Source organism: Crocodylus siamensis, chromosome 7, assembly GCF_052110815.1.
Source record: "Crocodylus siamensis isolate JL-2025a chromosome 7, ASM5211081v1, whole genome shotgun sequence".
Lineage (NCBI taxonomy): Eukaryota > Metazoa > Chordata > Crocodylia > Crocodylidae > Crocodylus > Crocodylus siamensis.
In genome coordinates this window covers 67,848,222-67,874,559 of record NC_143401.1, presented here as the reverse complement: position 1 = coordinate 67,874,559, position 26,338 = coordinate 67,848,222, and the positions used below count along the sequence as shown (strand labels likewise).

At 40.6% G+C, this 26,338-nt stretch overlaps 1 protein-coding gene across 9 annotated transcripts in view; it reads left to right on the top strand.

Annotated features, from left to right (window-relative positions):
- Nucleotides 1-26,338, top strand: part of EXOC6 (exocyst complex component 6) — a 166,313-nt gene that overhangs the window by 108,250 nt on the left and 31,725 nt on the right. For all 9 annotated transcript variants that reach the window (XM_090058751.1, XM_090058748.1, XM_090058750.1 and 6 more), the window contains 2 exons: nt 4,148-4,289; nt 25,968-26,041. In XM_090058751.1, the coding sequence (XP_089914877.1) occupies nt 4,148-4,289; nt 25,968-26,041 (216 nt within the window). The remainder of the gene's footprint in view (nt 1-4,147; nt 4,290-25,967; nt 26,042-26,338) is intronic.

The window sequence follows — 26,338 nt, the reverse complement described above, 5'->3', positions numbered from 1 at the left end:
CCCAAGCCTCCCTAACTCCATTCTGTAAAAACCCTCACCCAAACTTTCTCATCATGAAGTCAAAGGGACCAGCTTTTGATTAATGAGCCTGCATTTGAGAAAGTTCAAAATATATTATAACTTAAGTTCTGAGATGAGCTGATTTGAAAACCAGATAGGATAATAACTGTTCCACAGGGATAAGGTGAATTTTTGATCTAGCAAGTGCTGTTAGAGAGTTGCAGGTGATTCATGTATTTTATTAACACAGGATTAGAAATAAAGACAACTTTCCTCTTTAGAAGAGAATGATCATGTCAAAAAAGTTACAAATTATATTTAAATAGGTATATTTAATTGGTTTATTTTGATCTGCTTCTTAGGAAAGAGAAATTGGGCCAGAGTTACAGAAGTCACAGTGGAATTAAGTATTTTTTAGCATTCTCCACCTTTTTAATATATACATTTGTTCAGCATATTAGTAAAGTTGGATATATTTGTGCAAATTGGAATCAAAAACTATTCTTAATTAATGGGACTGCTGTAATGCATATATTTATTTCCCGTATAGTTTCAGTGAGTATTAAAATTGTTTAATGGCAATGATATTAAATTAATTTGGAAGTTTAACTTTCAATTTAACAGGCAAGTTTTGTTATTTCCTTTTATGTTGGGGGATGGTAGTTTGTGTTGTCTTATTGTTCTTTTGATTGTCAGTAAAAGCCTTATTTCACAGCTTGCAGTGTGGGGCTATTAGGTAAAGGGTGGCAGTGCTCAAAAAACTATATTCAAAAACTGTCAATCAGAAGCCCACATAGCCTGCTTAGAGAATGGGCTTTCTTACTGATTTCTCCAAATGTCGCCTCATGCTGTCTTTGATTGGCATAGCCTGGCAGGGAGGATGGATGAATCTGTCACCAGCTGGTTAATTGTGTTGCCGGTCTCAGCCTGACATCAGGTCTTTGACTCTTAAGTGGCTCAATACAAAACAAATTAGCAGATTGTAGTCATATTTCTCATTCTATATGCTTTGACTTTGTTGAATGCAGTCCATAAATCATATTGACTGACACCCTAGTGAATGATGAAAGCTGCTTTTGAGGCAGCTAGTATGGATCTTAGAAAGCAGTACCGTGAAGGTGCCATGGAAGGATGCATGTGGCTGACCCTTTGGGAATTTCCTAGGAGCCAAATGTCTCTTTACTGCAATTGTTCTTAAGTGAAAAGCTTTTGGGTACTACAGAAAAGGATTTAATATGTCAGCAGATTCTCTTTTACAAGCTCCTTTGAAATATAAGAAGTTTGTGTAAGGGTTTTCTTTTTTTACAAACTTGTATTTCAGTAAAATATAAAGGGTGGGTAAAAAGTAATTCAGTTTAAACTATTAGCAGGTGTTGTTTATTATAGAATAGGGTCCCTGTTTTCTGGACTTCAGACTGGTCACATGAAAGAATACACTTTGTAGATAGTAGTTTATTTATAGTTTAAGCAATTGTAGAATGTAATATAACTGCTGAATTTCTGCATTATACTTATTTAAATTAATTGCTAGATATTGTAACTGCAAAAAGAGCTAGCAGTGTTAAATATTAAGGGTGCCTTAAAATGAACTGAACTTTTTAAACTGAAGGTATAATAGTACATTGTCATAACATTTATGCCTCCCATAGTTCCTTTTCTTAAAACATGAAATATGAAAAAAATTGCAAAATATGGATAATAAATTATTATATGATACAAATTTGACTCTAAGCTTATGAATAAATGTCACAGAACTTCATAGCTAGAACTTTGCTTTCAAATATGATTGTTTCACAGTTTCTATTAATAATTACAGATTATAATTGTTACTGTATACTAATATATATATTAATTATTGTTTTTCAGTATCATTTACTATAAGTGCAGTACTTTCAATGCATTTTGAGCTTGAAAGACTGAACTGTGCAAAATATATCTGTAAATGTGTTTAAGTTTTGTATAGCAATAAAACAGCTTCTTACAGTTTACTGATCAGCTTAATAGATTTAGCTTTCCTTTTCATTTAGATTTATTTAAGTATACTGGTCTTACTGAAAAGCTATAAATTGCAGATGGAAACTTTTCTGCCTTTTTATCATTTAACTATGTTATGAGAACAATAAGCCTGTAGTTCAAGTGCATAGTTGGAAATAATTTAAATATTAGAATGTTGTCATTTTATGTCATTTAAAATAAGCATTAAATGCGAATATAATTATACTTATTTTAAATGTCCAACAGAATTCTCTCATGTCATATATTTCTGTAGTGTAATCATTATCTTGCGCTCCAGTACTATTGATATATGCCAGTCTACAAAAATTAGTAAGGTAAAATGTTTCTTTCTAATATTCATAGAATACAGAGTTTGCATATAAAATTAATTGAATATCATTTTTTCTTGACAACCTATTAATCTGCTTATACTTTTATAACATTATAGTGGCAACATAAACAGGACATGGAGCTGGTTTGACGGAGCAGTACATTAAAATTGAGTGTACTGATTGTTCCATTAAATCAAAATGGCATTTCCATTAAGTATCTCAAACCTTACATAGTAATTAAATGAACTGTCACCCATTGATTTTTTTTTTCCCCTCTCTTTTTTTTTCTTTCTTTTTTTCCATTCCTACTTATATTGTTCTGCTTGAGGAATAGAGCTGCATGTCTCCCAAGATAATTACCATTGGGTTTGGGAGACTTTTAAGCATGCTGTTCTTGCATTGTTTCTTACATTCCTTATTGTCTGTTCATCTGTTTTGGTCAAATATGTTATTTGCTTCTGCTTTCCTTTTTGAGGTTTTTCAATTAAGAAACTGACAGCTCATTTTAGTTGTGCAGTGCCTTATGGTTCATGATGTTGTAGTGCTACAAAGTATTAGCAAAAATTGTTTAGGGTTTCAGTTTGATGTGTGAACAGAATGCGTAATTTAATATCTATGAATAAAAATCAGGAGAAATTTAGAGTACTTAAGAATAATATATTGTAATCTGTATTACTTTAATAAATCCACTAATAGCAGTAAATTCATGAAAATACAGCAAAATATTTAGAGCCAAACTTGCTATCTGCAAATAGATCCCATTGAAGTGGAAGAGTTGCACTTACATTACCAAGAGAATGAAATCTGATTCTTTATAATTAAAAGATTAGGCCTCATTTTATTAAAAAGTTAAAGATATTTGTACTGCAGTAGTTTCCCCAGTAAGATGTATAAAATTAATATTGAATGTGTTAGAAAATACATTATATTAATTACTTGAATTCATTATAGTAATACATTTTATGTAAAAGTACATTTAAAAACAAATACCGCATTAAACCACAAATCATAGAATTATATTTTAAAACAAAAATTCCCATGCTTCCAAAAGATGACATCACTATCGAGAGAAAGTAATGATCTAACTAGGTATTCACAAGGTATAACTTGTGAAATTTCAACTTGTTTGTGTTTTCCATCTGCTGTGGAGCTTTCATATTATTTTGTTTTAAATTCCTGTTGTTTGATTTTAAAGAGTTTTAGCACATTCATACCTGATTTTATGCTTTGTTCTATTAAGATTTTGTGATGGGAAGTAGTTTACTTTATAAACATAGCAATATTTTTCATCATAATTTTTGCATATGTTATACAGAAGAGGGTACATTTTATTTTGTGGCTACTTTATTCAGTTCCCCAGAAATCAGTGTGTAAGGACTTTGAACGGGTCTGAAAATCTAAAGAAAGCAACAGTTTTGGGAGGAGAAATTAACAATCTAATATGTCATTAATAATAATAACACTATTATGGAAAAATGCCCAACAAAAAGTAAACATTTTACTTTTAGAGAGCTATTTTCTGTTGGATGCTGTGGAACATGTAGAATTCCCATTCCAGTTTTCACTGCATTAAAAATGTTGTCATGAAGTTATTAACATATTTCATTGACATTATATACGGATTATTTTTAATTTCCATAAGGGTTTAATATATTTGAAACCAACAGATACGGTTGCATCAAATAATAGCAGAAATGTTGATAGCTCAGTTTCTGCTTTAAGCAAAATCATATTGAGAATTTGAGTTTACGTAATATAAATAATTCTCTGGTGATATATGATTTCTTTGCTGTTTTACAACTTGTTACCCTTTTTATCAGGGAAAAGTGGCCCAGACAGCTTGCATGTCAGCCTGCCAACATCTTTCAACATCCCTGATGCAAATGCTACTGGACAGTGAGTTAAAACAGATAAGCATGGGAGCCATTCAGCAGTTTAACTTAGATGTCATACAGTGTGAATGTAAGTAGAACATTGTAATGCTATAGTATGTGTTTTATTATAACTGTCATGACACCAGACAACTTTTCTTTAGCTAGTTTATGATCTCTCTCTGTAGTACACTAAAATCTTGACTTTATTTTACTAATATTTTAAAGAACTGTTTTTATTATGAAGATAGTGAGAATCATTTTTCATTTGACCACCAATTAACTGAACATTTTTACAAGGTTTTAAATTATTTTGGAAACAAAACAAGTCCTAACAATTTTAAGATTTTTAATAATGATATTTAATATTAAAAATACTTGGAAACTTTTTTATAAAATATTTTATACATATATTGATTACTTAGATTAAATTCTGCTTTAGTGTATAATAACTATGTTCAGTGCAAAGCTATAATATACCACATTATCATCCATAAAATAGTACATTCAAAGAATGTTATTAAAGTTATGTAGCTAAGCACAAAATAGGACGTGCTTGTGCAATCTCAGTTTTGTCCCAATCTTCATTATGACAGTCTTTATATTATATGTTCAATATTTTCTACCTGCCTTATTCAGTGATCAGTGATGCTCACATAATGATCACCTATTCAATATCTTGCTTCATTCTCGTGGTTCAGTGTGTGACCCCAGGCTTTAGTTACTACACACTGTCCAAATGCCCTCTAAAGGTCAATATATCTACTAGCTAGATGTGGCAAACCAGGGGGGAGGGTGAAATTTAGTCACAAGCTAGGTAAGCTACTGCTTAGAGCCCAGCAGGGATGAGAGACCCCAGAGGGGGTAGTGTAGAGTTCTGGGAATAGTGGGGGCCAGGTATGCCCACATGTAGGCACCTGAGCCCAGCAGGGATATGAGGTCCCAGAGTGGATAGTGTGGAGAGCATTGGGTGGCCCCACACAGAGTAGGGTTGAAGTGCAAGTAAGCCTGAAAGGCTGTGCATGTGAGGGGGCTGAGTAGGACTGAAGTCAAAGTAGGCCTGAACGACAGCCCAAGGGGCGTGCTGAGTAGGGTTGAATGGGAGTAAACTTGAAGGACAGTGCAAGGGCCAGGCCCATGAGAAGTTGTGCCCGGTGAGAGGATTGGGGCAGAATTAGACTAGGGTTTGGCATAAGACTGGACTGCATAGAGTAGGGGAACTTGCAGGAACTGAAGGTCAGTATAAGAGTAGTGAAGCCTGATGGCTCAAGAGGAGCCTCTCAAGGAGAAGCAGGGCAGTGGAGTGTGGCCTGGTAACGGGCAGTAGGCCAGAGGTCCTGGTGAGAGAGAGGCAGAGTGGAAGAGGCCTCCTGTGAGAGGGGAGGTGGTGTGAATGTGCATGTGTGTGGAGCCCAACTTTGGACTCAGTTTGCTCCAGTCGCAGACCTGGAGTAATGTTAACCTAGATGCCATCTGCAAGGCATGGGCTGTGGTATAGCTGCAGATAGTGCCCCCTGGCATCGGGGCATGTAATGGGCAGTCTCCCATATTTACCATCTGTTTGTAGGAGCAGCAAAGTCATGGCAGGTGAGACCGGGCAGATTGCCCCATAGCGATAGGTGGGCAGGCCGACATATGATCCGGCCTCAAGAGCTGCCCCCTGTCACACTGTAATATGAAGTTTCAAGTTTTACATAATCGGTTGTTAAAAATTAAGAGGACTTTTGAAAGTGTATGTCAGAAGAGAGACAAGAAGCAGCTGATTGAAGGGCAGCTAAAACAATTACCGAAAGTTCACAGTTATTTCACTCTAATAAAGGAGGAATCTCATACTCAAGAGAGTCAGCCAGGACTACAGCAATCACAGGCATCCACCTCTTCTACTTGGATAGATTATACAGATGTGGACATGATTACTACACTTGAGAATGTTGCAGAGCCTGAAATCCCAGCTGAAGAAAGTAGATGCACAAAGCCCAGTGATCTTAGTCTCTGGGGTGTCTTGACTGAGGATGATATTTCATTCTGGATACAGAAAGGCCCCTAAGAGTGTCAACTTTGGAATGGCCCATTTGAGAAATCAAAGCAGCCATTCAAAAACTAATTTAGATATTATTCAAACAGTCTATTTTATTCAAGAAAAGCTAATGGTGAAAAATACAATTGGGAGTGACTTGTATACTCTCCAACAACCGGTTGTGTTTACTGTTTTGTTTGCAAGCTCTTTTCAACATCATCATGAGAACTGGCTAGCGATGGGTTTAATAACTGGTCAAACCCTGTTGGAATTCAAAATCATGAGAACTCCTGAGGGTCATAGAACATCTTTGCTTACATATTTAATGAGGCAATGTGGGTTAACCTTGGACTCACACCTGGAGGAACAGATGAAAAAGGAGCAAAAGTACTGGAGGCATGTACTTGAATGTGTTATTGCAGTTGTGTGCATTTTAGCAGAGCATGGATTAACTTTTAGGGGAGAGAGAAGCAATGAGAAGTTTGGCTTGTTACATAGTGGGAACTTTCTTGGCTTGATAGAACTCATTGCTAAGTTTGATCCATTTCTTGCTAACCATATAAACATTATGGAAACAGCAGATCTGGGAAGTCTTCATGCTTGTCTAAAACAATATATGACCAACTCATCCAGCTTATGGTGAAATAAGTAAGAGGATCTATTTTGGATGACTTGAGAAAAGCAGGATACTTCAGTTTTTCTGTTGACTCTACACCAGATATTTCACATATTGATCAACTAACTGTTATTGTAAGATATGTGTCACTCAATGATAGTTTTCCCATTGAGCACTTTCTAACTTTCCTTCAATTAGAAAATCATAGTGGTGAAAGTATGGCCAACATGGTGCAGGGTTATCTAGGCAATGACTGCAAAGTTGACTGCAGTAAATGCAGAGGACAGTCATATGATAATGCAGCCTACATGGCAAGAAGGTATAATGGCATGCAGCAAAAACATCTAGAGAAAAATGAGTATACGATATGTATTTCATGTGCTGGACATTCACTGAATCTTGTTGGCCGTGCTGCAGTCGATTACTGCCTAGATGCAGTAAATTTTTTTTGCTGTTGTTCAACAAATATACACGTTCTTCTCTGACTCTACAAAACACAGGACAGTGCTCAAATCATTTTTGGGTCCTGATTCTACAATCCTAAACATCTCTGACACCAGGTGGGAAGCACATGCAAAGGCTACTTCAGCCATAGCTGAGAGATGATTCAGTTATTGATGCTCTTACTCATGTTCATACTGATGACAGTGAAAAGGGTGATACAAGGAGAGAAGCTGGCATTCTTCAGGAGAAAATGAAGGAATTAAAAGTTTTTGTTCACGTTAGAACTTTGGAATCGTTTGTTAGATGAGTTCCACAAAACCAGCAAGGTCCTACAGAATACACAGATAACCCTTAGTAAGTGTGCAAAGCTTTACACATCACTCTCTCACTTTTTGAAAGAAACCTGAGAAAGTTTTGATGAAATTGAACTCAAAGCAAAAGAATATCTGCCTGATGTAGACTACAAGTATGTGAATAAAAGGAAAAGAATGAGAAAAAAATAAGTCAATGATGGTGATGCACTTAATGCCAATGAAGCGCTTTCTCCAAGAGACAAGTTTCAAGTGAAATCCTTTATTCCTATGATGGATGTACTTGAAACCAACTTGAAGAAGAAAGCAGTCGCATACAAAAATTTTGGGAAAAAAAATTAATTTTTGATTGATTTATATGCCTCAGAAAAACAGCTGTGTGAAGGTGTAAAGCTTCTTATGAAAAAGTATCTTGATGATGTTGATGTTAATCTTGTTGGAGAAATAACGCATTTCCATGCTTATATCCAGGGCCATCCCTGGGGGCGTGAATCAGGGTGACCATCCCGGGCCTTGCCTTTGGGTGGCTCCATGGAGCCAGGTGGAGCAGTGCTGTGACTCCACACTGCTGCCCCCTTCACATCTGGCCACTTGGCACCCCTCTTACCCCCCCCACAGGTTGTATTGCTGCTTCCATGTAGTAAGTGCTGATCTGTGTAATTGTTCTTGTGTTGCTGTAGATTAAAAGTTTTCATATATGCTAATTAAGAAATCATAAAGTGTTTTAACTTGAAAGTATTTCATAATGCAGATAGGCTTATTGCAAGATATATGTTTGAAGATTAGTTTTTTGTTGCACTTTTGCCTATGTATAAATGCAAATATAAAGCTTAAATATTTCTATTTTCATTGTCCTTCCTGTTAGAATAATACACTTTTTTTGGTAATGCTGTGGGGCCTCTTTAGCTTGACATAGCTTAGAGCTCCAGTGTGTCATAATCCGGCCCTGCGTCAAACTCAAAATATTTAGCACTTAGCATTAGTATAGCACTTCATATGTTTTAAGAATAGATCTTGTTGATTTCAGTTGTGGCTTTAAGTGCTTACTATTCCTGCAAAGCCCTGTCCTGGGGTTTCAAGTTGGGTATCCAGAACAGGAGAGAGACATCACTAGTGACCACCTATGGCAATTTTATTTTAAGTGGGAGGCCTAGCATTATAAAAGCATTCTATGGCAGGGACAAAAATTAAATCTGATTCTCCAGGTCAGTACATAAGACTGGCTTTTGTTTTGGCTTTTTTCTTCTGTTTTTTACTGTATACATCCAAATTCTGCAACAATTGGCAAAGGTCCTGTAGATAGTACTTCATTGTGCAGTCCTGATTTCTTCCCAGAAGAGATCTCTTTTGTGCACTGAAGTTAGGTCCCTGGGGAAAAATTAGTGTAGATTCATAGATGTTAAGGTCGGAAGGGACGTCAGTGGATCATCGAGGCCGTCCCCTGCCCATGGCAGAAAAAAAGTGCTTGGGTCATGTGACCCCAGCCAGGTGCTTGTCCAGTCTCTTGGAGACCCCCAAGGTAGGAGAGAGCACCACCTCCCTTAAAAGCCCATTCCAGATTCTGGCAACCCTAACTGTGCAGAAGTTCTTTCTGATGTCCTACCCAACTCTACTCTCTATCAGTTTGTGGCTGCTGTTCCTGGTTATTCCAAGGAGATTCCTATTCCCTGCTGCCCCCTGCCCCCCCCAGTGAATTTGTATACTGCCACAAGATCCCCCCTTAGCCTTCTCTTGTGGAGGCTGAAAAGGTCCAGATCCCTCACCCTTTCCTCATAGGGCCTTCCCTTCAGGCCTCTAACCAAACAAATGACCCTTCTCTGGACCCTCTCAAGGTTGTCCACAGCAGTCTTGAATTGCGGCATCCAGAATTGGATGCAGTACTCCAGCTGCAGCCTGACCAGTGCCGCAAAGAGGGGAAGCATCACCTCCCTGGACCTGTTCGTGATGCACCTACTAAAGCGTGACAAAGTGCGGATAGCTCTGCTAATTACTTCGTCACTGTAGCCAGTGAGGCGCAGAGCAAGAAGCCCCAGAGAGGAGGTGGCGAGAGAAGCCCCAGAGAGATGGCAGCAATTCATGAGGCCCAGAGAGGGGGCAGCGATTGACAAGCACCCACTGAGGCACAGAGCAAGGCAGGGCTGCGGAGAGCCCGAACGCCAGTGGAGCACAGTGCGGAACAGGGCAGTGGAGAGCCTGAGCTCCAGTGAAATGTAGTCCAAGACAAGGCTATGGAGAGCCCAAGCGCCAGAGAGGGCTCAGAGTGAGACAGGGCTGCGGAGAGCCTGAGTGCCAGTGAGACAGTGCGAGACCGAAGAATGTCAGTTCCATCAGTGAGGCTTGGAGCGTGGTAAAGGGGTAGTTGGAGCCATGCATAGCCTATAAGGCTGGGGTGCACAGAAGCACCCATTACAGAAAGGGGCCCATGTACAGCAGTAAAACCGTGTCCAAGAGGACAGAAAGGTAGCCTCCCTATTATACGTTTAACATCAAAGATGTGGCAGGTGAGAATTGTGGGTGCCCTTTTAGGCTAACTTGGCACACAGTAAGGGGGACGTTAGGGGAGATCACAGCAATCCCTAGGACACCATCCTGTTACAGTCACATTGACAACTCATATGTCAATGAGGGGGAAGGGGAAGTTGAGGGCAGAGGAAACATCGGACTGCCAGACCAAGCAACACCCACAACTACAGCCCAGCCTAGACCAACGAGCGAAACAAATAAACAGGTAAGCGACAGGGGCCAGGGCAGCACTGGGACAAGGGGGTCAGTACACACATCCACAGGAGGCCTCAAATGCCTCTACACAAACGCTCATAGTATGGGAAACAAGCAGGAACTCATCCTCCTGCTAGCTGACACCAGCCTGGACATAGTGGGGATCACTGAAACGTGGTGGGACTCAACGCATGACTGGGTGGTAAATGTCGAGGGCTATAGGCTGTACAGGAGGGACAGGATAGGAAGGAGAGGTGGGGGCATGGCACTCTACATTAAGGAGGAATACACATCCTTGTCAATTAGCAAGGAGTCAGAGGAAAGGCACTCTGAAGTGCTTTGGGTTAAAGTACATGGCAGTCAAGGGGAAACAGACTTAACAATGGGGGTCTACTACAGACCTCCCAACCAGGGGGAAGAGCTTGACCAGGAATTCTTAGGTCAGCTCAGTGAGGTCGTGAAGTCTAAGGATGTGGTAGTTATGGAGGACCTGAACTTCCCGGACATCTGCTGGGAAGAGCAGTCAGCCAGGTCTGACCGCTCACGCAGGTTCTTAGACAGAGTGCAGGACCTCCATCTAACCCAGGAGGTGCACAGCCCCACCAGGGGAGACGTCTTGTTGGACCTAGTGCTGGCCATGGGTGATGACCTGGTGAGGGGGTTGCGGGTGCTTGACCACCTGGGCGACAGTGATCATCACCTGCTGGAATTCACCATCCAGCGCAAGGTGGCAAAGGCCTGCAGTAAAGCAGCAGCCCTAGATTTCAGTAGGGCAAACTTCAATGAGCTAAGGAGGGTATTTGGGGAAGTGTTGAGGTCCCAGAGGGGAGGGGAGCCAGATGTTCAAGGAGAGTGGTCACTCCTTAAGGAGACGATCCTCCAAGCCCAAAGGGAGGTAATCCCAATGAGGATCAAAGGGAGCAGGAGGGCACACAAGCCTCCATGGCTCACCAAGAGCATCCGGGAATGTCTTCTTGCTAAAAGGGTGGCATACACCCAGTGGAAAGAAGGGGACATCACCAGGGACGACTATACTAAAGTTGCTCAGAGATGTGGGGGGGGGCAGTCAGGAAGGCCAATGCTGAGATGGAATTAGGACTAGCTTCCCAGATTAAGGACAATAAGAAGTCCTTCTTTAAATACATAGGAGGTAAAAAGAAGGTTCCGGGTAATGTGGGGCCCCTGCAGGACACGTTGGGAAATTTGGTCGTCACACCAAAGCTAACATGTTTAACGATTTCTTTGCCTCCGTCTTCCTAAGTAGAGACCAGAACAGTCACCTCCCTGCTGGGCCCCCCTTGGGCCCCAAGTGAGGCACACCTGGGCCAAGGGTTAGTGAGGAACTAGTTAGGGAACTTCTGGAGGGACTGGACGTATTCAAGTCAGCCGGTCTAAAGGAATTGGCCGAGGTCATTGCAGGACCCCTGGTACGGCTTTACGAGCATTCGTGGTGCTCTGGTGTGGTGCCGGAGGACTGGAAGAGGGCCAGCGTGGTTCCCATCTTCAAAAAGGGGAAGGAGGAGGACCCGGGAAATTATAGGCCAGTTAGTCTTACCTCAATCCTAGGCAAGCTGTTTGAGAAAATTATTCTGGAACACATCCAGGAGGGGCCAGCTGGGGACTGCATGCTGAGGGGCACCCAACATGGGTTCATCAGTGACAGGTCCTGTCAGACCAACCTGGTGACCTTTTACGATCAGATCACCGAATCATTAGATGCAGGGGTAGCAGTGGACATAGTCTTCCTGGACTTCCGGAAGGCTTTCGACACTGTCTCTCACCCCGTTCTCATCAAGAAAATGGGGGACTGCGGTGTTGACACCCACACAGTCAAATGGGTCTCCAACTGGCTGGAGGGCCGCACCCAGAGGGTGGTAGTGGATGGGTCTTTCTCAACCTGGAAGGACGTGGGCAGTGGGGTTCTGCACGGCTCGGTCCTCAGGCCTACACTGTTCAACATCTTCATCAGTGACTTGGATGAGGGGGTGAAAAGCACCCTGTTCAAATTTGCTGATGACACTAAGATGTGGGGGGATGTGGGTATGCTAGAAGGAAGCAACAGACTACAATCGGACCTAGACAGGTTACAAGGGTGGGCAGACGAGAATAGGATGGGATTCAACAAAGACAAGTGCAAAGTGATGCACCTGGGGAGGAACAACTGGCACCATACCTACAGGTTGGGGGACTCCCCTCTTCTCAGCACAGAGGCGGAAAAGGATCTTGGAGTCATCATTGACTCCAAGATGAACATGGGCCGGCAGTGTGGGGAGGCAGTCAGGAAGGCCAACTGTACCTTGTCATGCATCCACAGATGCATCTTGAGCAGGTCCAAGGAGGTGATTCTCCCCCTGTATGCGGTGCTGGTCAGGCCGCAGCTGGAGTACTGCGTCCAGTTCTGGGCGCTGCACTTCAAGAGGGATGTGGAAAACATGGAGAGGGTGCAGAGGAGGGCCACTCGCATGATCAGGGGACAACAGGGCAGGCCCTATGAGGAGAGGCTGAGGGACCTGAACCTGTTCAGTCTCCAAAAGAGAAGGCTTAGGGGGGATCTAGCGGCCTGTTATAAACTAGTCAGGAAAAACCAGCAGGCATTGGGGGAGTCCCTGTTCCCCCGAGCACCGCCAGGAGTGACCAGGAATAACGGTCACAAGCTGGCAGAGGGTAGATTTAGGCTGGATATCAGGAGGCGCTACTTCACGGTCAGGGCGGCTAGGATCTGGAACCTACTTCCAAGAGAAGTGGTGCTGGCTCCTACCCTGGGGGTTTTTAAGAGGAGGCTATATGAACACCTTTCTGGGGTCATTTGACCCCAGTACTCTTTCCTGCCATGGCAGGGGGGTCGGACTAGATGATCTACTCAGGTCCCTTCCAACCCTAGAAACTATGAAACTATATTTATCTTGGAGTCGACAATGACTTTGCAATCTCTTCCACTGTTGTGTTGCTGAGAAGGTCATCCCCAAGCTTATAGGTGTGCTGGTGTTTTCCTCTCCCTAGGAGCAGCACCTTGCACTTGTCCTTGTTGAATTGCATCCTATTGTTCTCTGCCCACTTCTCTAACCTGTCCAGGTCCACCTGGATTTGGTTTCTTCCCATAAGTGTGTTTACCTTGTCCCATAGTTTTGTGTCATCTGCAAATTTGGATAGAATGCTTCCACGCCCTCATCCAGGTTGCCGATGAAGAAATTAAATAGCACTGGCCCAAGGACCAGGCCTTGGGCGACCCCACTGCCCACGTCTTTCCAGATTGATACCGGCTTGTCCACCACCACACTCTGGGTACGATTCTTAAGCCAATTTGCCACCCACATGATTGTGTAATAGTCTATGGCACAGCTGTTCAATTTTTTTATGAGACTAGTATGTTAGTATTAGTATGTGATCATGTAATTAAAGACTGTATCACTGTGGTCCCCTCTACACATGCAGGTAAAAGTATGATGGGATCTAATGCACGACCTACACAATTGCACTTTCTGCCATACCACACATGCTGTTAAATGGGAGTTCCTGTCATACAAGAGAACTAATTAGATTAAACACAGGTAGATCATACTATCTTTTATATTCCTCAGATTAAAGTACTTTGTAAAATTAAATAAAAGAATATTTAGTTATGTTCCTCTGACTCATCTTCTGTTTACCCCAAATGTGACTGTGCAAATTAATCCTATTTAATGACAAGGTAAGACTGAAGCAACAGGAGGACATAACAATATAGGCACTGAGGGCACTGACAGATGTGCAGGTCCCCGCTAGCTCTAACTCATGGCATTTTGCATAAAATGCCATAACTTAGAATGACTCTCTCAACCCAATAGATATTCACCTGTTGAGTCGGGAATGGAGCCTGCCTGCCTGCCCGCCTGCCCTGTGATTTGGTTGGGCTTTTGCAGCGCTCCCCTCCCCAATCTGTTTCTGTCTGCAGGAAGGCAGGGGGAGGGGGAGGGGAAGCAGAAGCTGTGTGTGGGAGTTCGCCTGGGCTGAACTGAAAGAGGGAAGTGAGGGGTGGGGACCATGTGGCAGGGGGGCTTCAATCTGGCACCCCACTCTAGCTCAGGCTGGACAAACCCTAGCCTGTATCTTCCTCTCCCCCTCCCTTCTCTCTCCTCTCTTCCTCCAGACAGCACCAGGGCTGGAGATGGGTTGCATCAGCCCAGCCCCAACTGTACTCAAAAACTGACCCTAGGGAACAGAAGAGCACTTTGGAGCACCTTCATCTGATTCCTCATTATTTGAGGGTTCATTTGCTGCATGATTGACCACTTTTAAAGCACTCTGCAGCCATGTATTTCTGTCATGGCACAGCTGTAGAGTGCTTTCAGGGGGGCAATTGCACGACAAATGTCACTTCTGTCAGCACCTTGAGTGAGAAAGTAATAGAAATTTAAGGCAAAGATAAGTGTATAAGGTTGCTAGAGTGAGTATTACTATCTGAAAGGATTGTTCTGCCTGAACTACAGTTTGCCTGCTGCCTTTTAGAAGTGAGATTTAAGAGGGAGTTTAAAGCAATGATTCTCAAAAGGTGTGCTGTTAGGGACAGAAATGTGCCACGAGATCCATCTGTGTGAGGATGTAAATGCTCTTCTTCCCTGTCAGCCACTTTGTGCCTGCGCCAGCTATTCCATCAGTGCCTGCAGGTGCTCCTCTGGGGACTGCCACTGCTGCTGCTGCCTTCCCCAGCCCTTCTACACGCCCAAGCAACTGCTGTCCTGGCCCTCCCCCCACACTCTTCCAGCAGCGGGCTCCAGGGGTGGTCACTCTCGTGTGAGACCTTGCCAGAGCGGGGACTGACCTTATCCCTGAAGTAGGGATCGGGGGTTGGAAGGGAACGAAGAGTGGAAAGAGCACTGCACAGGTACCCCAGCCACCCATAAATGGCACCAGCTAGATAGTGATTCTCAACTTTTTTAGCCTCAAGGTTCCCTCTGTATCTTTTCTGAATTTAGATCTGTCTCTGTGATTTTCAGAAAGGATCCTTCAAAATTCAGAAAAGTTATGCATTTCTTTTTTTTAACAGTATGTCCCAGCCCTGGTATAATTTATTCTGGCAAGGAAGTGGAATATGTTACATGTCTTGGGGGGAAAAAATACACATACACACACTCTTTTTTGGGTGTAAGAGTGAAGAGTTCCAACAACTTCAATCCAGAAAAAAGTGCGCCTTAGGTATCAGAAGTTTGAAGAACACTGTTTTAAAGGGGGGGGGGGATAAATGCGTGAGCTGAGTCTGTCATGTCGGCAAAGCAGCTGGTAATGCCTCCATACCAGTTTGACCCATTTCTTAGTACTCCAGGATGTTTTACATCTGTATTTGCCTGGTTCTTTGTATCACTGAACTGCCTCACTGATTTCACAGGGGATAAAATACAGTTTGCCACTGCATACCATTTTATGAGGGTGGATGCAGACATGGAATGGGCAGAGACTCTGTTTGTCCTTCACTTTTGGACCACACTGAGAGAGAGTAAACCAGCAGAGAGTAAACTGGTACAGGTATAGGGCTGGCAAAGATTTCTTATATCTTGTCTTGTCCTCTCTGTTCCCTGAAGAAGGAACCTTTATTATACCAGATTGTGACTCTGGCATAATAAAGAGTAAAGAAAAATATTAGGTAACTTTAACTGTGAGCTGTGCTAATAGCTCTTATTATAATCAATGTGTAATTAATACATACTATTAATAAGCAAAATAAGCAGGTTTTTATTTTTTTTAAACATTCCGTCTTTCCAGAGGACATTATTCCTTTCCTAGCAGGACTTTTGAGGCTTTGCACCTTTCAGCCAGCTTGCATATGTGGTTTCTTAGTGTAAGAATCAGATTGTTTTTGTAGAACTAATATTTAGCATGTCCATTGAATTAATGTCTTACTCTCTTTCCTACTAAAAAAATTATACTTAAATATGAAAACAGATTAGTAGGGACTCTAGAGCTGCTATCTAATCTTTAGGGAAAAACAAGAGTTGTCTGAAGCCGTGATGTGGTAATGATGTTTCTCTCTAGTTACTTGTAGAACATACTGAAGTGCCCCACTTTAGTCCTTGAGATCCGAATTTAATCTAGTACACAGATTTTCTGCCCTCTGTGAAACTGAGAGGAAATGCTTCCTCCTCTCCCCCTCAACTTTTATTCAGCTAAGTTAATTAACTGAATTTTGGCAAGCAGATTGTCCTCTGTATATGTATTGATGGTCCTTTCCTTAGTGTCCTTTTATGTTTCAAAGACGTTTACAGTTGCTGCCTGAATATTCTGAGCAGCAGCTCCTTCCTGGTCAGGCTGGGTGGGGAAAGCAACACCCCAGTACACTGTGGCATACTATTAGCAGATGTTTAATGAGCCTGATGCCCAAAGTGACTTTAACATTTTAGCCAATATAAGTTTCCTTTCCCTAATGAACTGAAGAATCCTGTCTTCCATTAGGATATTGTCTGCCAAACTCTTGTTTTTTGTGATAGTTCTGCTCATGACTACCAATACAAGGGTAGGATTTTTTCACAGTGATAAAAGCATGATTTTTCAGTTTTCCCTGTCTCAAAATTGGGCACATGCAGACATTTGCCCAAAAATAAATTTAGCCTCTAAATTAATTTAGCCTCTGGTAGAGACAACATGGAAAATTTTGGACCAAAATTTGAAAGTTTCAGCAGATGTAGAAAGAAAGATTGATGGTGGAAATTATTTACACACTTACCTACATTCAATACCAGCCAGTGTCTCCTACCATTGTTTTTACATAACTGCAGTTAAAATAATATTTACTCTCTCTGTTTGTAAAGGTCTTAGAATGCTTTATAACAATTTTTTTTTTTTACATAGAGAAATCAAGGAAGAGTTTAGATACAGTTTCCTAGAAGTTTGTTTAGTATCTTCTATGCTGGTTTGTTACAAAAATAGCATTTTCAAATATGCAGAATAAGGAAATAGGGACAACAGCGTGCTTTGTTGTTGGACTTCCATTCATAATGTCCATCACAGGCACATTCCAGGCATCACAGTGCTGGCTGTGATTTATGTTCTTGCTCATCACCCTCCTCCAGCTTTATTCTTTGACATTTTGGGATTAATGGCTACAACAGTGACATTTCCATTAGCACTCAGGGTGTGCAGATAATTCACAAATGGCGGGTAGCTTCCTACTGTATTTGATAAATGGATTCAGTGTCCTACTGACAGAGGAAGCAGAGTGTATACTCTGAATTAAAAAGCTTTTGTGTATAATGAAGGAAGTTATGTACCTCTAAATAGACATTTTACAATTTTAAATTCTTCGAAATTTTCTAGGTATTTAATACTTATTTTTATGTTGTTGTTTTAGTTCTTCAAATATATGAGTAGTCTGCTATAGACAGAAAAGTAAATACAAACAAATAGGTTTTTACAAAAAGTTGCATTAAGTTCCTTGGAAACAGAGATCTTGTTAGTCACAGAAACAGGCAAAGGGATGAGTTGTTCTCATGGGAATGAATGAAGGGGTCTTGTGGAGTACTCTAAAATTTCACTTGATCCTTGCTAGAGAACAGGCAGAGCAGGTCATGTAGTCAACCCTAAGATGATTTTCGCTGCTAGAAAAGGAAAGGAAAGGTGCTAGGCCTCCCTATTTCCAGAGATAAGTATGTGCAAGGCTGGCCTTACCAGTGGGCGACGACCCACGGTGCCACTGTCAGGGGGGTCACCACACACACCCCAGCAGCAACAGCACTTCCCCCCCCCTACCTCCAGCTGCTCCTTGGGCATGTGTAGGCAGTGTGGTGTCTGTTCCAGTCTACCACATACTTAAACTCAAAGAAAGGGTGCCAAAATACAAGTCTGCCCAAGGCACCATTTTCCCTAAGGCTGGCCCTCAGTATGTGAGACAGGAAAGGAATGTTAAAACATCCTTGTTGTGACTCCAGGAAAGAATTTTTGAGAGTACTTCCCAAATTACAAAAGTTTGGGCTTTCATTCAAGGGGTGGGGAAATATTTCAAGGTTTTCCTATTGGAAATGAACTAGTTTCTCAATGCCCTATGTGGTACTATACATCTTCTATATTTTATGTTATTTTGTACCTATGGTAATTCACGTGAGCAGTTAATGTAAATGGTAATATAGCTAATATGAATGGGTTAGTTTTAGGGTTTATTCAAAATATTTTTTGGATCATTATTATATTGGGGCAGTGACCTGTAGCTTGAAAGCCATAGAGAGAGCCTCCTTCTTGCTCAAGAATATCATACTTTGATGCATTAGAGGAAAGCAAGATGGTAGTAATGTGGTGAAGATAAAATTAAAATCAAATCTTCTGGGTGTCTCCCTGAAGAAAGCAGTGCAGTGGATAAGCAGGGCAGGGGTTTATTTAGGGTAGGGAGATTGTTATGGTGGGGAGTGCATTTCCTGATGGAGAATCATTAGACTATGGAAGACACTTTAGATAAGTATCTAAGATTTTGGATTATTCAAGCTACAGGTTTTTTTTATGTCTGCTTATCACCAATAATATTCATTGTATGTATATTTACTTTAAATACTAGCTAATGGCAAAGGATATTTTAGTAATTTATGCTTTTAAATATTTTTACTTATGTTTAACGCCCAAGAGGCAAATTGTTCTTTGAAACTATATACTACAATTATATTTAGATTTATATTACTAGAAATCCTTTATGTATATGTATTAAAACAGCATTTGCTAGCTATGTATGATATTTAGGACTTAATTTTACAACTAATTTTATTTGATGTTTTATTGATTATACTGTGGCTCACATTTTCATTTAAGTGCAAGTTAGTTAATCTTTCTAAATAATTAGAAGTAGAAAATCCTTACATAAAAATAACTTTAATTTCTTTTCTAATGTATGGAAAGAATGGATTATAAATAGAGAGAGAGTTGTGGCACAGGTATGCAGTACTACTGATAGAGAATTGTCTTATAAAGAATTCTTTCTGTTCTTCACAGGAAGTAACTAATGCATAATATATAGTTGTCTTAAATATTTAAATGGTCAAGTATTTTTATTGACACAAGAATTTATATTGGAAAGTGACAGTTTTAATGTTAAAAAATCATGTTTTAGGGGTCTAACATCTGAAAATATGTAAGTTTTTCACCCATCTCTGTTAAGAATCCTCATGTATTTTGCCTCTGCAGCAGAAGAGCTATTCACAGGCAAATTTACCTTGCCTTGAGACTTTCCCTCAGAATACAAACAGATTTTGTGGTTGCCACAATTGTTAAAGCCCAGGATCTGCGCAGTAAGGGGGATGTAGAGCTTTAACTTAAAACACAGTGCAGTTTTGAATATGTTGACATCCAGGATTTTTTAATGAAATACTAACCGACTTAGAAATAATGGTGACTTTAAAGTTACAAACAATTTTGCTGTGATCTGTTTTTAAAAAAATAGAGAGGTAAATCCTGAAGCAGGATTAAAATGGCAATAAGAGATGGGGTTTAGCAGGCCTCCTAGCCCATCCGTACATTTGCCTGACTGACCCTGAGGCCAGTCTGACCTAGTATGGAAGGGATTTTCACCCAGTCCATAAAAGAGGGTTTTAGAACTGTTGAAACTGCTTGGAGGATCAGGACATTAATGCAAGCAGGACCCATTATGTCTTCCAAAACAGTTCTATAGAGAGCTTCCTCTTTTTCTGCCTATTGTGCTTGTGTAAAGCTGTCTGGATATGAGGGGGAAGTCATGGATTCTGCATGAAGAGTGGGGGCAGGGGTGTGGTAGTCACTTCAGTGTTAGGTTGCTGCCTCAGAAAAGGCCTCCCACCCACCTCAGGGTGTATTTGAACAGCTGGAGAGTCCAGCAGTGCTACTAAGTGGCTAACGGCTCTGTGATGCTACCATGATTTGCACTAAGATTTAGCCTCAAATCTGCCTATTCTGAGTTTAACATAAATTTACAGCTTCACTAGCTACACTGTGCTCAATTAACTTTTGACCTTCTGAACCCACCTAAATTTCAGTTTATTTCACTTAGTTGTAAACCGAGCATGTGTGTTCTCCAAGTAAATAATGAATTTTGAGTCACATACATTGAAACAGTCATGGATATGATCCCATGGTTACATAGGATACTTAGAAATCATAAATAGATATGATATTTTTTTAATAAAATATAGACCTGCATTTTAACTCTCGAAATGCAGAAAATTACTTTCCCTATATAGAGTTACAGAGATCTTAAATTCCATTATAACAGATATGTTCTTTGTCCTAAGTTATCCAAACAATTGTTTTAATGTATATTTAATATTTATCAAATCAGTAAACAAACAAATATATTTTGTATACAAAAGTTAGTGAAAAGAAGAAAAAGTTTTCAAAACAGAAAAAGGCAGAGTTCAGGCCTCCTTTAATTGCGTGATCACTATTTTTCTTTTAGTCCTAAGCTTCTTGAAGTGCAAGAGCTGGTTTTTGACTGATGTACATTTGTTTAATGAATGAAGCAGAGGTCTGGTATATTGTGTATACTTACTCTCCAGGAGCTTATTCTATGTATGCCTAAAAATAGAATTTGTATTCCTTTTACATATACATGGGTATATAGTGCCAATAGAATCCTGGGAAATTTATTTGCAAAAACAGTTTCCATGTATAAAATATATTTTCTATCTTCATTTAACACAGCCAATTTTTTAACAGAACCCCATAATACATATAAGCAACTTATTTTTCTGCCAGATTTCAAGTTTCTATTCCAAACAGCTGAGGAATTTTAGGAGTTTTTATTTCTTTTTTCAAAGCAGCATGTTTATATGATGGCAAATCTTTGTATTTTTCACTCTGCACATACTGTCAAATGGTTAAATTATTTTTTTCCAAGCTTAAAGAAATCACTCTCAGGCTGAAACCAAATCAATATTTTAATCTGAAATAAAAAAGTAAGACAAAGCATCCAGAATGATCCTTTTACAATAGATGCATTGGTAATGTTAACACAGGTTGTTAAATTAAGTCCATTTAAATTTATGTGCAGCATTATATAACATTTAAGTATCTTCATTAAATTGTTACAGAAGTTTAATGTAAACCTAAAATAAAATAATTTATTTGTCTGATTCTTACTGCAAGTAGAGTATTAGGATGGGCTGTTTTGGCCTTCAGTTCATAAAGTTGTAATAACAAAACTAACAGCATCTTAGTCATCCATCAAGAATATTTGCTTTTACCATCTGAGGTAATACACTATTATAGTAAGTTACTATATTACTTTATATAATGAAATTGGGAGTGAAGAACGTGGAAGCTCATGCAGAAAGTAATACTTTATTTTAATATTGAATGCTTCTTGCTGGGTGTCTTCTTTATTTTGCTACTTTGGCAATTTGTACTTTACAATTGTGGTATTTAATTACAGTAGAATATATTCATGAGGATATCCCTTGATGGGCTACAGAAAGTGTGTAGATTCTTGTTCTGTGGCAAGTTGATCTATTCTACCACAGAAAGTGAAACCAGCTAAACAAAATCTTTCCATTTGATGCTAATGCACACTTTCCAGTTCTCTATCAGTTCAATTGCTGCTGTATCTCTTGTCATTCTTCTGCCCTGTGGGGCCAGAAGCTTGACCTGTAAGCAGTAAGGGGGGTGGCGAGTGGGACGACCGCCTTGGGCCCTGAAGCAAAGGGGCGTCAACAGGTGCTACCCAGTTGGGTGGGCCACAGGACAGAACCACAAGTGGCTCATTTGATGGGGCACAGAGATATGGGGAGGGCAGTTGGGCAGTTCCTGCCACTGCATACAGTACTGGGTAAGTTGGGGGGGGGGGCATATGCCCCCCCCCCAGATCTTTGTGCAGGTTGAGGGTGGGCTGTTTGCTCAGATTGGAAGTGTCCTGTGACGCTAGAAGGGGCAAACTGTCTGTTCATGGTACAGAAAACAAGAAGTTATATGGAATCATATTTTTGCCACTTCTTTCAGGAACAGTGCTGAGGGCTTCCTGTTCCACCTTCAGTAACTTGGGGATCTCCCCTATCGTTGAGGATTTAGAGAGTCTTTCATCCTTACCATAGTTATATCTTTTACAGCCCTGCATGTGTGTAAGTGCATATATAATCTCCTGGTTGTGGGGTCACATTAAATGATCTCTACTGTGGAGCTGCCAACCACTGTGAAGCAAATGTCTTAATTTCCCAGTCCATTTATTTGATTTCTGAAGTGTTCTCTCTGGTGAATTGCTGAAGCACTTTCTAGTCTAAGATGATATTCTCATGAGTATAAACACCATTGCTGATAACCACTCAGGCCTAAATTGCAGTCCCAGCCCTTGGGAAAATGGCAGTCCCAGGCAGTCATGGAAGGTAGTAATGGGTTACAGCAGGGGTGCTCAACATCCAGCCTCGGGGCTACTTCCAGTCCCCTATGCCATGTCATCAACCCTGTGAGGCTGCCCATGGGTCTGAAAATATGTTGGTAATTGTTCTTCTGCTGCTAGTTTTCTGGATTCAGGAGGAGTTGTGGTATGAGAGCCCAATCCCAGTGTGGGGCCAGGTGAAAGTGGCATCAGGCCCCAGGACCTAGCCAGGCACACAGCTTCAGGTGAGGATGGCACAGTTCCTGCACGTGGGGCCTTAAAGGGATGGTACCAAGCCCAGAGCCTGATCCTAGCACTAAGGGCTAAGCTGGGGCAATGTGGGCTTGAACACAGCACATGGGGGCCCAGGGCCTTATTCTAGCATGCACAGACAGCACTGGGCCCCAGGGCCTGATCCTGGTGCATGGGGCTGGCCGAAGGCAGTGTGGGGTCTGATCTTGGTGTGTGGGGTTTGATCCAGTCCACAGACAAGCCCCTTGTAATTCTTCTGCCCTGTAGGGCCAGAAGCTTGAGCACCACTGGTTTATGGCCTTTTTTTAGGGAGGTAGTGAATGATTTCATATCCTGGCAGTTCCCAGTGCTTGTACAAGTCAACCATTGTGCAGGCAGCATTGTTTTATACATTTTTTAAAGTATTTCAATTAAGGAAATTCTTTTTTCTTTAAAACCTCATGTTAAGAGTGTCTTGTCTGTCTGAGGTAATGAACTGATGTACGTTTTAGCTGGCAGGGGAGCTGCTATTTGCTTAAGCTGTTTCATGGTAACTGTTAAATCTGTATGATCTTGTAGTGATACAGCCTACATAAACTGGCCTGACTTTGACCCTGAATGGAACAGGAGTAAAGTTAGAGCTGTTTTACTATACTTGTATTGCTACAGAGCATGCAGAGATAAGAATGAGGAAAGGAGACCTAAACAGTGTTGCATGGATAAAAAAAAAAAAGTATGGCCACGTTTGCTTTAACTTTATTATTGTTTATTCGGTTGCTTGAGCAGCTCCAGTATAGCAGTGCCAGATGCAGAAAGTTGAAATGTTGGTGGGAAGATAATGTCAACATGTGCCCTTATGTGATTGGACAGAAAGTTATAAATGACAATTATACTGGTTCTTTTGAAATCTGCTTTGTGCTTGCATGCTGGATTTTGTGGTGGGACTTGTTTCAGTCTGCTTTCATTTGGTTCTGTGCACATGTACAAAAGAAAGTTCATGGATTATTCTGTGAAGTTATTTTGGGATAGAGGACTACTACCTCCATCTGCACAATAAGCATGTGCAAGAATGTAGTCCTATTTCTCCCCATACAGTATAGTAAAGGTCTGAAATGAAGCAGGGGACTTTAACTGAACATACTGAGCAGTGCGGTTCATTCTGCTGCCACATAGCAAAGATATGAACAGGGTGAAACATTAATTTTTTTCACTTTTCCAGTTTAAAAATATGTTTACTTCTGTAAATAAAAACAGTAGTACAAACTATGTACAAGGTTACAAAAAGGGCACTCACTCAGAAGCCAGGAAGTGACCATGTTAAGGTACACAAATAAATATATATATATAGTGACATGATAGCTTTCTATTATTTATTTTATGTTTATTGTGCTTGTTTGTTTTGGGTTTGTTTGGGTTTTTTTTAACCCTTTATATGATTGGTGAGTCCCAACTTCTAGCCTATATTTGTAGTTTCTTTTTTAAAAAAAGTTTTACCCACAGCTGCTTCAGTTGCTGGGTCCCCTCTCGGTACCTAAATGAAGCCAGGAGGCCCACAGTGTAGCTGTAATTCTCTCATTCTCCTTGTCACTGTGAGAAGGTCAGTCTGGTCCCTGCCAGTACTGAGCTCAAGAAGGTGGCTCATGTGTGACCCAGGCACAAGAAAGTGTCTCATATATGACCCACGTCCTGATGGTCTGGGACAATGATGATGCCACCTCATCATTACCTAAGCCAATTACTCATTTATTCCTTTTTTCCCATACTCTCCACATCCAAATATCAGTCTCTCTTTGAACAACACACCACATGGTGCAGATGCTTTGGGGCACTTTGGCTACAAAAGACTTCCTCTGTTTTCTGCCCCTATGCAACTCAGGGGATGACTTACTGGGTTCTTGTGTTCTGCAAGCCCTAGTTACATAAAAGAATGAAGAAAGGATCAGCTGGTCCCTTGGTGATAGTGGCTGCTGGTGCCTTAACCTGAAGCCATCTTAAATGGCCATTCCTGGAGGGGAAATCTTTTGAAGGCAATGCCCCATCTGGTGCTCTTGAAGAAAGGAAGGAACTGCTGGGACATTGTGCTTACAAGCCACCATAACAAGGGGAAGCAGTGTTTAGATAGCAGCTATCTTTGGGGCACTGCTGGTAGTGGCTGCAGCTTACTTCTCCCTGTAGGGTTTGGCTTCTTTGCTGGGACAGCTGTAATTAGCTTATGTCATTCACCCTGAATTCCCATGATTATGGGTTCATTTGTGGATTAATTCTTAAATTATTTTCTAAAGTTTTTACTACAGTCATTTATCAGACAGCTTAAATCTGTAAAATGAGTTGTGCATATTTTCTGCTTTCTTTTCTAGGTCTACTAACTTTATTTTAAATGGTAATAAAAATAACCATTCACAAAATTCATAACATCTGGGTCATGGAAAGCTACAGTCATAAAATCTGGTTGATTTTAAAATAACTAACAAATGTCAGTAGTTGCATAGCTTACTGCAATAATGCAGCTAGCTCTTATAATATATGTGCTACTGTTTTTTGCATTTTGAACATACTTCAGCCTTCCAATTTTGACAACCTATTTTGGCCTTTTTAAAGAGCAGAATTCCATTATCAATAAGCTTGTTAAAAGGCATGAACAGACATTCCAGCTCTTCTCTGATTGTGGCACTTAGAATTTTCCACCTGTTGTCTGAACATTAAGCTAACTCCCACCTAAGTGTCTGTCTTTTATTACTGTTTGGCTAGAGGTGGGATTTTTATAGAGCAGATGCTACAACAAAAGCAGATGTTTAAAAATACGTTGACAGCCATGGAATTGGTATAGTTTCAAAATACTTCTGTAATCATTCACCTCAGGACAAAAATGTAAAGTCGTCAGCAAACATGATTGCAGCATTATTACTGTTTTAGAACTATAGGTCGAATAAACCTTCTAAATGGGGTGTACTTAAAGATTATAGGACTTTAAATGATAGCAAAGGTTTTGATCAATACAAAATAAAAGTTATAATCTCTTTATTTCTGTCAAAATCGTTAAATTTTTATCCTTATCAGTAACTCACATTTGTAATTAACAGTTGAATTGCTGTTAATTTTTTAAAAATATATTCTGCATCCATAATGTTTCTAACCTTTACTTACAGTGTTCGCTAGCTCTGAGCCTGTGCCAGGATTCCAGGGAGACACCCTGCAGTTAGCTTTCATCGACCTCAGACAAGTAAGACTTTTGTTGTTTTTCTTATCCTACTAATTTCCCCTTTTGGTCAACACCAGCGTTGTTAAATTCAAGGACCTTTCATGTTTATAGAAGTCTTGGTAGTTTAATTTTGAAAACCAGCAGTTATTCAGAGTGGTGGGATTAGTGACACTCTTCCCTATGAGTTAGTATCAAACTATTTCCCCAGCATGATGTAAGGGGGTACTCTGCTACTGGAAGTGTCATAGATATAGTGTTCAACTTGAGATCCTGACAGCCTGTCAAGATGCCATGATACTTTTTTTGCAAGAATAGGCA